This window comes from Lactuca serriola, chromosome 2 (assembly GCF_051521515.1).
Source record: "Lactuca serriola cultivar US96UC23 chromosome 2, Lser_US96UC23_V15, whole genome shotgun sequence".
Taxonomy (NCBI): domain Eukaryota; kingdom Viridiplantae; phylum Streptophyta; class Magnoliopsida; order Asterales; family Asteraceae; genus Lactuca; species Lactuca serriola.
In genome coordinates, this window is record NC_136409.1 from 156,089,642 (window position 1) to 156,105,392 (window position 15,751).

Below are 15,751 nucleotides of genomic sequence, written 5' to 3' on the forward strand. Positions count from 1 at the left end.
AACTCCCCTGCCATCTTCTCCTATACAATCTATATTCATGGGTAATGGTCACAATATACCAATTTTTGGATCCGGACATACCCAACACAAACTACCCACTCAGACCTACAACTTACCACATATCCTATATTCCCCACACATAATTAAAAACCTCCTGTCGATAAGAAAGTTCACCATTGAGAATAATGTTTCTTTATGCTTTGACCCTTATGGTTTTTCTGTGAAGGAACTCCAGACTGGTAAATTCCTTTCTCGCCACAATAGCTCAGGAGACTTCTATCCGTTCACACCACCAAGCATTCCATCCGCTCTCGTCACTATCTCATCACCATAACTATGGCACAACCGTCTCGGTCACCCAGGAACTGCAGTTTTTGATTCATTACGTACTCTTTTCTTTATTTCATGTAATAAACAAAGTTTATCTTCTGTTTGCCACTCCTGCCAAATTTCAAATAATAAACATTTACCATTTCTAGACTCAAATTCTAGTACTTTTACACCATTTGATATTATCCACTATGATTTATGGACCTTGCCTGTTTTAAGCCAATCAGGTTATAAGTATTACATGGTTCTTCTCGATCATTACACATAATATGTATGGGTCTACCCTATCAAAGTCAAATCTGAAACTTTCACCAACTTCACCAAATTCCATGCTCTCATTAGCACCCAATTCAACAGAAAGATAAAATCTTTCCAATGTGATTTAGGAGGTGAATTCGATAACACCAATTTTAAAACATTTGCCTCAAATCATGGTCTCACTTTTCGGTTTTCATGTCCTCAAACCTTACCTCAAAATGGCAAAGTTGAACGCATGATAAGGCGTCTCAATGACATTATTCGAGCCCTTCTTGCTCATGCCCACTTACCACCATCCTTTTGGGTCAAGGTCCTTCACACCGCCACCTACCTCCATAACATACTTCCCACAAAAATTCTTCATTTCAATACCCCAACATTTTCTCTCTACCTTAGGCATCCCACATACAATCACCTTCACATTTTTGGATGTGTGTGCTACCCCAACACTACTTCCACTCAACCTCATAAACTCCACACTCGATCCACTCGTTGCATTTTCCTCAGATACCATAGCAATTTTTGGGGACACCGATGTCTCGATCCAACCTCCGGAAAAGTTATATTGTCTTGCCATGTTATATTTGATGAGTCTTCTTTTTCCATTCCTTGATCCTTAACCTTCAAACTCATACTCCTTCCTCGAACCTGACACATCTACACCCCACCCTTACTTATTCGAAGACACTCACACTACCCCCACCATTCCACAACAAACGCCACCCACCCCACATGAACCCCCTCCTGTTGACAACTCACAAACCAGCCCCTCCTCACCAACTTCTCCTCCCGAAAGCCTCAGAACAAATAACCCTACCAACAACACATCTGATATCCCCCTCTCTACTGCTATACTAACCCCCGTTTCACCCCCAACAACCGCCCAACCACCACATCCTATGACTACCAGATCAAAACATGGTATCTTCAAACTTAGACAACTCTTAAACCTTCACACAACCTCTACCAAACCCATCTCCCCAACCCCTAAAACGTATTCTCAAGCCTTTAAGGATCCAAATTGGTTACTTGCCATGAACCATGAATTTAGTGCATTACAGGAAAATGATACATGGGAACTTGTCCCTTGGCCTGCAAACCGCCCGATCATTTGATGCATGTGGTTATTTCGCCATAAATTTCATGCCGATGGGACATTACAACGGTATAAAGCCCGTTTGGTAGTTAATGGAAAATCTCAAACCGTTGGTGTAGATTGTGACGAGACATTCAGTCTGGTCGTCAAACCTGCCATAATTCGTACAGTGCTTAGCATTGCCATTTCAAGATCTTGGCCTCTCCACCAACTTGATGTCAAAAACACCTTCCTACATGGCGACCTTCATGAGACCGTGTTCATGTACCAACCTCCGGGCTTCGTTGATTCCACCAAACCTTATCATGTTTGTCGCCTACGAAAATCATTATACGGGCTCAAGCAAACTCCATGAGCGTGGTATCTTCGGTTCTCCAACTTTATCACCGCTAATGGGTTCCGTAGCAGCATATGTGACAATTCTCTATTTGTCTATAAAAAGGGATCACATATCGCATACCTTTTGCTTTACGTCGATGACATCATACTTACAACATTAGACTCCATACTACTCAAACATATCATTGCTACTCTATCTCGTGAATTCTCCATGACTGATCTCGGGCCACTACATCATTTTTTGGGTATATCTGTTCAGCGAAATAAACAAGGTTTATTTATATCTCAAGCACAATAAGCTCAAGATATTCTCGAACGAGCTTCCATGGCATCATGTAATGCAATAACCACACATATTGACACTTTATCCAAACTAAGTGCCACAGTCGGCCCTTTCCTTCCTGACGGCACTCTATATCGGCGCCTAGCCGGAGCCCTCCAGTACTTAACTTTTACTAGGCCCGACATCACATATGTTGTCCAACAGGTGTGTCTCTTCATGCACACTCCACGCGAGCCTCATCTACATTTTTGTAAACGTATCTTGCGTTACATAAAAGGTTCCCTTCATTACGGATTGCATCTTAATGCCTCTCCCCGACTAAATCTCACGACCTACTCTGACGCTGATTGGGGGTGTCCGGACTCTAGACGCTCTACATCGGGATATTGCGTCTACCTCGGCGACAACCTATTATCATGGGCATCCAAAAGACAACCCACCATATCCCATTCTAGCGTTGAAGCAGAATACATGGGTGTCGCAAATGCCGTTGTCGAATCTAGCTGGATTCGTAACCTTTTACTTGAACTTCACATCCCGGTTCGTCAAACTACTATCGTCTACTGCGATAATGTCTCAGCCGTGTATTTGTTTGAAAATCCCGTTCAACACCAGCGAACAAAACATGTTGAGATTGACATTCATTTTGTCCGTGAGAAAGTTCACATTGGACACATTTGGGTTCTCCATGTCCCAGCCGCTTACCAGTACGCCAACATTTTTACAAAGGGACTCCCACGACACTTATTTGAATCCTTTCGCTCCAGTTTGAACGTCTGCTCTACTCCCGTTCCAACTGTGGGGGACTATTAGAGATAGCTCGTGATCTTGTATTTATATTATTGATCTATATAATCTTCTATGTTTAGATAAGATAATCCTTCCTTATTTGTAGATTCCTTAGTTTGTATCCTGTGTATATATTATACGCTTATGGAATGAATGAAACAGGGGGTTAACCTTCCTTTACGTGTCGATATAGATTAAAGTTTTTCATTACGTTTCAAAATTAATTTTATGTATGTTTTCGTGTTTATCTTTATTTACATTTCATATGTATGAGTTAGGTCACATATAATACGTTTTCATTTGACGGTATAAACTGAAGTTAGTCAACGGTACTAGCCTTATATTTTTACATATCAATAAATGCAACGGTACCTAATTTTTATTAATACAATCATCAAAATTCAACCTATAAAACGGATTGGCTATGTTGCAACGCGAGGTAGGTGGGCAATCAACTAGTTAGTATATTAAATCCAACCTATATTAATTTTCTAAGATAAGTGATCACAATTTCTTATCGGTTTTTTTTATTGAGTTTCCTCGGGCCATATTTGTTGATATAGATACATAAATACCTACATAAAGATATGATTTTCGTCAAAAAAAAATCCATAGATAGATTAGTAAAAGTTTAAGCAATTATATGAAATGTAGTTTAACTATGAATTTCTCTTTATATATGAATATAGAATATATTTTTTATATACTCTATCAACATTTGTTAAATGAATACGTTTTCACATCATTATAAACATTTCCCATTAGGCGATACTTAATATTATAATACTATTTTGTGCTATTTTATCAAATAGTTAACAACTTTATTATTTATATCCCTATCTAACAAAACAATAGAAGATGATTTAGTATTAGTCAATTTATATCCCAAATAGACGAATTTAAAGGCCACAATGGGGGCATACCTCACATGGCCTTGTTGGTAACGCAAGTTCCGTCCCATGACTTCATGTCATTATACCCATTGACCAACAAACATTGCATGTATGCTGTTCTTTTGTTTAATTAATTAATTATGATCCATCATAAAACATGATTCAAGCTAGCATTTAAAGTACCAATATTTAACATCATGATTTATTGTTTGCCAATGCTTGATAAAACTAAACAAATACTTTATGCTCGAAATAAACAAACATTATTAACATGCATGTATTCAATAATGCACCATCATTTTTTTGTAGTTACTCGTTCCTAAGAGGATGAAGACCTTTTTCCTTCTCTATCTCTTGAATTCGATCCATACATACATAATGAGCTCCAATAAATATTTGAGAATGTTTTCGCTTGAGAATTTTGAAATATATCGTTAGGACTTACATCGTAGTTTGAATTGAAAATTTTAATATTATTTTATAATATATGAATAAACAAGTTAACATATATATATATATATATATATATATATATATATATATATATATATATATATATATATATATATATATATATATATGAGGAAAAAGAATATACATTACAACCCTACCTAAGCTTAGGTACTAAACCTCTTGAAAATACATTGTTTTACTATATAAAGATTACGGTTAATGGATTCACGATTAATACTTCAAGATGTAAATTCAAGATCGACGCAATAGGTTTTAGGGTTTAGAGTTTAGGGTTTAGGGTTTAGGGTTTAGGGTTTAGGTTTATGTTTAGGGATTAGGGTTTAGGGTTTAGTGTTTAGATTTAGGGTTTAGGGTTTAGATTTAGTGTTTAGGGTTTAAATTTAGGGTTTAGGTTTAGGTTTAGGGTTTAGTAATGTTCACTTGGATAAAGTAACAAACGATAATTGAGGAAAGAAAATGGAGATGATAAAACGATAATTAAAGAAATAAATGTTATGGAGAATGATATATTTACCAAGTGAAACCAAACCGGGTATATTTAGCATGTTAACACGACATATTTTAGAGGTTTATTACCTAAGCTTAGGTGAGGTTTTAATGTATATTCCATATCCCCATATATATATATATATATATATATATATATATATATATATATATATATATATATATATATATATATATATAATCCCATAAAATATATGGCCATTCTCTAAAGATTTTTTTTACCATAAAATAAGCAAATTCTACTACTAATGTCCTTCATTGCGGTCCTTCAAAGTCGTTACATATAAAGTAAATGCGTATCGATGATAAAAGTAATACAAACTAATTGTCTGGCGATATTTGGTATTATTTAGGTCATGGCGTCCTTTTTCTCGGGTGGGATCAAACACCAGTAGCAATGACACGTCTAGAATAAAAAACTATATTGTTCACTAATTATTCTTTAGAAATTTTTCTATCCAAATTCAGAGATTGTGTGGGTAAGATAGGTCCTAATTAAATTATATTTAAGGTAGGCCACTAATTTTTTATAAAAAATTTAGATAAATTATTTTTAAGGTAGCACCTACATTGCTTATACCTAGCCTCGCCCCTAGCCAGCAGAACGTCCCTATTTGTATTTGGTTATTCCCGGTATGTTCTTCTTCTACAATTAAAGGCAATGATCTATCAAGGATCTAGGATCGGCTTTCATTGCAATTATCAGTAATCAAATGAACCGATGACAATTTTATTTACATAATCTACATGTTACTAGTTTTCTTTCACATTTTACTCAACAATAGTTGTAGAAGACATGTGAGAGAGTGGTGTTGTTCTTAGTGTGTTTATTGCTAGGAGACTCTCTAGTTTGGTGAACTTTTTGTCTTTGTAAGGTTTGCTAAAACTAATAGCCTTGATTCATTGGTGGCGAATCTTTGTATTGTTTTGATTGAGAAACTTAGTTTATTGGCAATGTTGCTCAGTTTCATAGAATTAATAAGGTCTTAAGCATGAGTGGGGTAGACCAAATAAGGTTGTTGATGTTATACATATGAATAAGTATATGTATTTGTATATGAATAAGTATGTGCATTTGCATAAGAATAAGTATACGACTTATATATTTATAAGTATACGCATATGCATATGAATAATTATATGCATATCTATAAGTATATGCATGTGCATAAGAATATATATATATATATATATATATATATATATATATATATATATATATATATGCATATGAATAAGTATATGCATATGCATAAGAATAAGTATATGCATAAGCCAATTAAATACATAATTATGCTTATAAATATATGTATATACATATGTGTGTGCGTGCATATGCATATGCATATGAATAAATATATGCATCTGCATATGCATAATAATAAGTATATGTATATGTATATAGATAAGTATATGCATAAGAATAAGAATAAATATATGACATGCATATTTATAAGTATATGCATATTCATAAGTATATACATATGCATATGAATAAGTACATGCATATGTATATGCATATACATAAGAATAAGTATAGGCATATACGTATGTATAAGTATATACATATGAATTTGCATAAGAATAAGTATATACATAAGATAAATTACTACATATGATTATGCATATGTATATGCATATGCATATACATAAGAATAAGTATATGAAATATGCATATGAATAAGCATATGCATATATATATATATATATATATATATATATATATATATATATATATATAAGAATAAGTATATGCATAAGGCAAGTAAATACATATGATTATGAATAAGTATATGCATATGCATAAGAATAAGTATATGACATATGCTTACCTATTCAAAATCAGAATTATAAACTTTTATTTTCTTTTTTTCTTTAAAAAAAAAAAAGAAAAAATGAGAGCATACAGTTATTTCTTTGAAACGGGCTTCTGCAACTGATTGGCGAAGGTTGTGAATATTAGGACCCTAATTAGCAATTTTTTCATGGAAATAAGGAACAAGAGAACCACCATACATAGATATAACAGGTGAGTAGAGTGGATACTGAGGGACTAGAGCTAAAATCTATAAAAAAAAATCTAACTATGAAGAAAAAAATATGAAAAGAACATAATATGAGATATTCTCCCATCTTCTTCCAAAGTTCAAATTTCATGTTTTTCAACCTTTCAAGCAATTTTTACATTCTTTTAGGTTGACTTTTTGGATAGATAAATGACAGATTAAACACAAGAAATAGCAATGTACTTTTATAAATTTGTTTATTATAGTGTTGTATTTTCATTTTATTTTTTTCTACTATAGCTTTATATTGTGAGCAATTTACTAAATTACAGCAAGTCATCCAAATACAAAGGAATGCACGTTGCTATAAATGGATAGAGTTTTCAAAGTATAAATAATATCCTACTAAGAAAAAAAAGTAAAAGCAGAATACTATATCTGGTTAGATTTTTATAAGCAGGATGCTTTCAATAAAAAAAAAATTGAAGTACAATGTTATCATAAAATACACATATACATGAAACTACACTACTATTTTTTGAATATACGCCTTAATAGATATTTCTTTATTAAATTTCATGCATTGTAGATCATATTTTCCTACAAAATCAATCCAAGCATAATTTTCCCGAGGCGTGCAAGAATGATTTTTAATCACTCTAACATGTGATTCTTTCAAAACAAACTTGTGGTGATTAATGTGATAAATAACAAAAGAGTTTGTTAATTTATTTTTAAAGTTTTGAAAAAAAATGATATTTAAGACAATGGAAGTATATTGAAGGTAAAAAGGACAACATATTCCATCACATGGACCACGAATAATTTTTTGAAAAATCTGCATTACTCCTTTACTGGCACCATCAGGAAGATATATGATTTCCAGATCACTTTCACAAATTACAAAATAATCGTTACTTCAAAGATTAAATATGTAAAAATGACGAAAACAAACTTCATAAAATTAAGGGTAAATTTATGAATTATGATTATGGCCTTGGATACCCATCACATCTCAATGAACTCAACAACTTCTTTCCTTATTCCTGGAAAACCATGGGGATCAATATAAGAACCTAAAGAATCAATACGACAATGTTACTCCAAAGAGGCCATAACAACATCCTTAAGGTTTGCATGAGACTCAAATGGCATAAAGTTTGCACCTTTATTCCTTTACATCCCTTAATAACTCCAGATCTGAAAGTATAATCAGCTTGGGACATTCACGACTCATGAATCATGTGTAACATACACGTTATTAACTATGTATAATTGTCGTGTTTTGTTTAAAAGTAATTATTATTATTATATAATATATGAGTTTGAGCATTGAGTTCTAACAAGATAGTTTTATGAGATTGAAGTAAAACTATGTTTAGAATCATTTGGAAAGTGATGGGAAGTCTTATGAGATTCTGATACAAAGTCAACTATCGAAATTAATGAAAATATAAAGTTGTAAATAAATAATATATATATATATATATATATATATATATATATATATATATATAATGTTATTGAAAGTTGTAGATTATCTCGCTAAAAACATTTAGGCGACAACCTCATCGAAATCCGAGTTATAACAAAAAAGTTTTGCGACAGAACTGACACAATGTCATATGACATAAAAAGTGAGTTTATGATAAACTATTTTTTAGCTTTAGTGATCTAAATGAAAGTTGTGGTAGTCGTTAAACCGATAATTTTCATAAAAAGAACGTCAAAATCTGACTTCATATAAGGAAGTTATGATTTTTCGAAGTTTCAGTATAGCAGTATACAACTAAAAACTCGAAATAAAGATCGAGTGATTTTTAGCCGACACAACCTAAAACAAGAATCGAAGATCTCGTCAATAGTAATACAACGGTAAAAAGACAGACGAAAACGGACGTCTGATGAAGAAGTTATGAATTTTTCACGGACTTTTCCTGTCCCGACCCGTTAAAAATATAATATTAAAAATAAAGTCAAAATTAACCGATGGAATCTAAACGAAAGTTGTAGAGCATAATTTCACCTACACATGGATATAAAGAACGTCAAAAACGGAGTTCGTATGCGAAAGTTATGAAATTTTGAAGTTTATGACGCAAATTACGAGGCTCGCCGTAGAAGTATGCCCAGCGTACTACGAAGACACATATTAGCCACCAAGCGCCTTCACATGACGACGCGTTTCCTAACTCAGCCACATCCGAGGCCCGAGTTCCAAACCATTGTCACGTCTCAAACGCCCAACGTACTGAAGTTACATACTGAGGAGTTACGCCCAGTGTAATGCGAGCCCTCAGATACTAAAAATTGAAAGCGAGGTCTTTCGGTTTTAGATTACAAATTTCACTCTTTCACACCTTCTACACTCTCCCAATTTACCCTAGCACCCCCGGAAGCCTAGGAAACATCCCCGACACCCGAAGCAAGCCCCGACGCCCCAAAGACCCGAGAAAATAATATTTTCAAGTTGAAACTCTGCCTGCGCAAGGTCCGGTTGTCAACAAAAATGTTCGGTTTCGTCAAAGAAAGTCATATTTAGAGGCGAAGTGTTGGCCAACTTATCATTTTATCAATTGATTATTTTATGGTGAGTTCAATATATGGACAACTGTATGTTATGTGTTATATATTCAATGTACTTTCCTATGTTATATCTGTTGGATTAGTGTCTAAGCCTGAACTATATTTGGTAAGTATTTGACCCGATTGTGCATGGTCCTTTTGGGTTGCCTTCACCAAAGCAACTTGATAGGATGATTTGTGGAGGAAGAGATTAATTATGATTTATTAATATATTATATGAATAATATATTGAATGAGAAATCATATAGTTTAATTAATATTAGACAAGAATTAATTAAGAAATTAATTATGTGGCTAAAAGAGATTAATTAAACTTGGGGGACCGATATTGTAATTATAAGATAATTGCATTGTGGGCTATGGATTCCTTTTGGGAAGGGGATTGGACGAAATCTCTGGGAAGCCCATATGATTTTCATCCAAGGGCGTTCTAGAAAGGTTTCATGGGTTGCTTAAGGCCTAAGTAGAGAATTAGGGTTTCTCCTGAAACCCTAGCAGCCCACACAAGTATAAATAGACCCCTAGGGCACCCAAAAACGTGGCTAAGCATTCTTGGAGTTCTTTGGACGTTTTTTTGGTGCCTCATTCTCTTCTCCTAAGTCATCCTCTTGCTCTTGGTGTTTGTAAGCTATTAGAGGTGTGACACTTGTGACACTAAGCTTTCATAAGTCAATTACGAGAAGGAATAGATTTTTATTGCTACATAACAATCAAAGGTATGATCTAAACCTTAATTCATATGTTAAATCGTTTATTGTATGCTAGATCTAGGGTTTATGGCTTTGGATGATTATTGCATGTTCATTAAACAAACTAGATCTAAAGCTTTAGGGTTTGCATGTACATCATAGGTATGATGTAGTGCTTAAAACCCATTAGTGGTATCAGAGCCTAGGTCGTTTTCTAGTGAATTGATACAATAGTGAACTGTCAAAGATCAGGAAATCGGAATTTTTTGCTGTCTGGAGCATGAAATCGACGAGTTCTATATGAACTCTACGAGTTGGGTGAACTAGACGAGTTTAGAGCCCAACCCGACGAGTTTACTATTCTGTTGCCGAGATTTTCGATTTTTTGGCCAGATTTTGTTGAGGATAATTGCCAAAACTCGTTTTTGTTGCCTAAATCCGATTTTTTAAGTTTGGAATGGTTATCCTCATCAAAATTGATGGATTTGGTTAAATATGGATAATATAGGATTATTATAAGTCAAATATTTAACCTAGTAACATTGAAATGTTTCAATTTACACCCTTTAGTTTTATAGTTTCAATTTGAACTTAATAGTTTAGTTTTTGAAATTTAAATAGTTAAACTTAATTGTTTTAAAAAGTTTCAAAACTTGCCCTCAAGTTTTGGAATTTAAATTTTTGATTAAAAGGTATTAATTTTGAAATATTAAATTCTAAAAACCTAATATTTTTTGAAAAGTTCAAACTAGACCCTTATGGTTTTATTTGTGTTATGTGTAGATATTTTTGTGATATATGATATGTTTATGTGATATGTGTTATGCTAGTTGTCTTTGTGATACTTGCATGGAAGACCCCCCGAGGGGGGGGGGGGGGGGGGGAGCCCGTGGCAATTAGATATAAGACCATGTGGGGTAGCCCATGGCATTCTCAGGTTAAGACCATGTGGGGTATCCCATGGCACAATGGTGTAAGACCCTGGGGGGAGCCCACGACATCCTTACAGGTTTTTGTATGCATGACTTATGTATTATATGTAGCTTTTATAACTAGTAGGAAATGTGATACAGGTAGCTGGTATTGCATCATGATATGTGATATGTGTTTTGTGTGTATGGTATGCTCTGGGAAACTCACTAAGCTTCGTGCTTACAGGTTTTGTTTATGGTTTCAGGTATCATTGTTTTGGAAAGGAAGGGTTCGGATTGATCGCAGTGCACACACCTATGACTTCCGCAGTGAATGATTTTGGGATGAACTCTGATAAATGTTTTACTTAATGATGATTTGAATTGTTTAGAATAAAGGGTATCAATGTTTTAGCTATACTAAAAATGAAATTTTTACCCTTGATTTTTTGGTCGTTACAGTTATCAAAGCAAGCCAACCTTTAAAAAATGACAAAGATCTTTGCTTTGATAAGACAAAGGTGAAAGAGTTGTAACAATGTATATCACAAGGACCAACATCATTTTCTTAATTCTTAGAGTTACAAAGTTCCCAAATAAAAACCAAAATCATCAAAAAAAACCAAATTAGCATTTATCAAGTTTCAACCAAGAAGCACGAAAGTGAAGTCAACCCAATATCTTCACATTTCTATTCTAAATATGAATACACCACTATTTCCATAAACTTATGTGTACTAGTACATGAACCTCATAATACACTCTTCAAATGACAAACCATGTCAACTGCCAATTATAAATCCTCCTTTGCACCATGTGCTACACAAAAACATTATGATACGAAGAATATAAGTACCAACATTAGATATTAAAAAAACATTATAATGCAAGGGCGTAGAGTTATGTATAATGTTAAATATTACTATAGACTTATACAAACTAAAATGCAATAAAATTCTATAAACTTATAAAGCAATCATGAAAAGATGAATAGTTAACAATAGAGACAATATTTGAGATACATAATTTTTGATTAAGAGACAACATTTGGTTCATGCAAGCCGGTTAACTAAAAGTTAACTAGAAGTTGACAACTATCTTACAAGGGCAATTTTGTCATTATCTCTAGTATAGTATTATGATAAATGGGAAGCCGGTAATGCTGAGCTGGAAACATTAGGTAAGCCGGTAAATATACACTGGCTCGTGTCAGTCAGCATCACATTTAATATTATTTCCATTTTTACCCTTTTACAAAATAAGCATCAAGGTCCCATATGTGGCCCCTCCTTCGACCTCTCTTCCGTGACACAAAGTGTGCCTGATCTATATATGGGTTCCTCTAGCTCTCTCATTTCTTCAACTTCAATCTCAACTAACTAAGATCTTATTTTAGTGCTTCAACAGAGATTTTTAATTCAGTTTTTGTTCTCTGGCATCGCGTTGTGTTTAGATCTTTTGATTTCCAAGAAGAATTTGAAAAAAAAAAAGATGGTGGGTATATTGGTTGCTCGCAGTGGTCGGCAGTTGCAGCGTTACAACAAAGGTCAACGTATTGTTGTTGGGTTAGTCTCTGTTCTTGAATCTATTCGTCTTCAATTTAGGTTATCTGTTATGGGTGGATCAAAACATTTATAATTCGAGATGGGTTTTACCTAATTTCATAATCGGGTGAAACATCAATTTTGGGGATTTTTACGTTATAACCCAAGTTGTTTGAAATCCGGAGTGCTGATCTTAATCTCCTTTAACAAATTTGTTACTTGTTTTTCAATAACGGAAATTATTTTCTAATAATTTATGTGGTAAACGTTGTGCAGATGCATACCTTACAGATTGAAAGGTGGTATGAAAGCATCAAGCAAGAATATAGAAGATGCACTCGAGGTGCTTGTGATAAGTACTCAAAGAAAAGGCAAAGGAGTGTTGTTCCCTAAGGTAAATTATTAATTTTCGATCTTAAATTCTTTTCATATGAATCTTTCTTCTCGAATTACATATCACTAACAAATGGTCAACTCTTTAACAGGGAGGTTGGGAATTGGATGAATCGATCCAAGATGCTGCCCGAAGAGAAACAATGGAAGAAGCTGGAGTATTAGGAACTGTTGAGGTTTGTTCTTTTCTTCATAATTTCTCATGTCAATAATGTATCAAAATACATAAAATAAGTCAATAACCCCTCAATGATCAAGCAACTTAAAATCAATCTTCTTCTTTTGAATTTCTTGTAGAGTGAATTGGGTAAATGGTGCTTCAAGAGCAAAGGCAATGATGCATTGTATGAAGGGCACATGTTCCCTTTACTTGTGAAGGAACAACTCGATCTATGGCCTGAGAAAGACATACGCCAAAGATATTGGGTATGTTTTAAAACTCAAAAAGATTTCAACTTTTGATTCAATTACAAAAGCTTTAGCTAACAAATCTCTTAATTATTATATAGGTGAGTGTATCTAAAGTTAAAGAACAATGCCCATATGTTTGGATGAAAGAAGCACTAGACATGCTAGTGACAAGACTCAAGTCAACTCCACTCAAGATGGAGGATTTGAGTTATTGATTAAAGCACCCTGACTTATAATTTGTAAATAGAAAGATAATTGAAGATGAAGTGCTTTAAAGTGATTAAAGATTAAAGATTGCACTTTTTGATCAAAAGATGGACTTAATCGAAGGTGAAAAAGCTTTTGGTTATAATCACAAGCACTTGCAGTTCAAGAAACCGAAGAAGATGAAACAAATAATCAAAAGCCAGGAATGGAATGTGTAATTCCCACAACTTGTGTTTCAATTCTTCCTTTTTTTCATAGCCTTGAAGCCACCGGTGAGGTTATGGTTTTATGGGACACAAGTCGCGGGAATTGCTTGGACACAAGACGGAATCCACTGTTCCGAACCTTTTCTTTTTTCGGGAATTCTTGTTACCCTGGAATGGAATTGCTCAGTTGAATTTTTTTTACATGGGTGTGTACACCATGGTTCATCATCAATTGAAAGGTTCCTTCAATGGCAAATGGAATTAGACAATTAGTTGTCATGTTGTATTGTTTTCTTGGTTGTTTCCTGTGGATGTATGTAGGTTGGTTCTTATTGTAAAATCAAGGTTTCCAAGAAATTAAGCACAACTAAGTAGGGTTAGTTGTGTTAGCCATGTATATGAACTTATGTTATCAATGAATTTAGATGGCTTGACAATTGTTAGTTCAAGTTTTCTTTAAGACATAATTATGAGTTTCATTGTCGTTATTGAAAGAGGCTTGATTCGTTTGAGCAGGAAATCATATGATATGATTATATGCATTAATGATTAAAGTAGTGATTTTGTGTTTGTTATCCTATTCTTGTAAATGCGTGTAAGACGGAAATAATAAGACGTAAATAATTAAACAATCACAAAAAGTGGAAATGAAGCCAATATCTCAATAAGTAGACTCATTGGTGGACACGGATGCAAAATATTTGAATAGGGGTGGGCACTAAAAAAAAAAGTAGTGACATTTAAAATATTTGAATAGTAGTGGCACTAAAAAATTTTGAATAGTAGTGGCACTAAAAAAAATAGGGACATTCATATTTGGAAGATGTTGCACCTAATACAAATAACTAAATAAATAAAAAGGGTTGAATTGGAGTAGTAGCCAGGACCCCCGGGCACTACATAGGTCCGCTAATGAGTAGACTACCGGTATATTTATTTACCATCTTGATTCTAAGTCCTTGCACTTTAGTTTCACATATGATGCATGTCCTTGGTAAGATAAAACTCATTTTAAGTTTAACGCTATGCAATCTTTTGGCTTAATTGCTTAATTCTCGGGTGTCATATCATGCTTTGTACCATCGGTAGTGATCAAATCCTCCATTCTAATTGCAGTCACCAGTTGTCGATTATAAACATGTATGAACCAACATAATATTCTTTCTATCAAATTCTCGACGATCGAAGCTACTCTTAACGAATTTCTAATTGTGTTTTATGAAATTCTATCTATACTACATGACCATCACAACATTCTCATTTCCGCGACTTTCATCTTCCTCCCATGCTCTTCATAACCAACCAACATTTATATACACACAACAAATCCAACCTTAAAAAACACTTTGTATAACTTTCCTTGTAAGTTTCAACAAGACATTTATGTCACATAGAACTCATGTGGCTTCCCTCCACTTTATGCATGTCGCCCTTTATGCAGTAGGTAACGTTATCAACACCCCTCCTTATGGATCATAGATCCTAGGCGCTTGAAACTTTCCTTTTGGTGTAGAAATCAGTCATAAATACAAATTTAATGTAATTAACCATTTTCGCTTCATCATTGAAATTTCACCATAGATAATTTGTCTTGATTGTGCTAATATGTAGTCACTTTTCATCTAATGATGCATTCTAGGGTTCTAACCTAATATTTAGCTCAATCATAGTCTTTTCTATCAAAACAATGTCATCAGGAAAAAAAAAAAAAAAAAAAAAAAAAAAAAAAAAAAAAAACCCTAATACCACTCCTATAATCACAGGAGAAAACCCGTTCACAATCTGTGCTAGTATCCCTCTGCGAATCGCATGAGAAATCTCATTCATAA

The 15,751-nt window shown here is 33.7% G+C and overlaps 1 protein-coding gene across 1 annotated transcript; it reads left to right on the forward strand.

Moving 5' to 3' along the window:
* Window positions 1–12,468: 12,468 nt before the first annotated feature.
* Window positions 12,469–14,191, forward strand: LOC145087112 (nudix hydrolase 18, mitochondrial-like). The gene is made up of 5 exons (XM_079025013.1): window positions 12,469–12,726; window positions 12,982–13,099; window positions 13,191–13,274; window positions 13,396–13,524; window positions 13,608–14,191. Exons 1-5 carry the CDS (start codon window positions 12,653–12,655, stop codon window positions 13,722–13,724), a joined length of 522 nt encoding a protein of 173 aa, XP_078881139.1. The 5' UTR covers window positions 12,469–12,652; the 3' UTR covers window positions 13,725–14,191.
* Window positions 14,192–15,751: the final 1,560 nt, after the last annotated feature.

Excerpts from the sequence above, each read along its gene's own strand:
- LOC145087112 (XM_079025013.1), top strand. The coding sequence starts at position 12,653 with ATGGTGGGTATATTGGTTGCTCGCAGTGGTCGGCAGTTGCAGCGTTAC. Across the intron at positions 12,727-12,981 it reads GGTCAACGTATTGTTGTTGG|ATGCATACCTTACAGATTGA; the intron begins GTTAGTCTCTGT and ends AACGTTGTGCAG. Across the intron at positions 13,275-13,395 it reads GAGTATTAGGAACTGTTGAG|AGTGAATTGGGTAAATGGTG; the intron begins GTTTGTTCTTTT and ends AATTTCTTGTAG.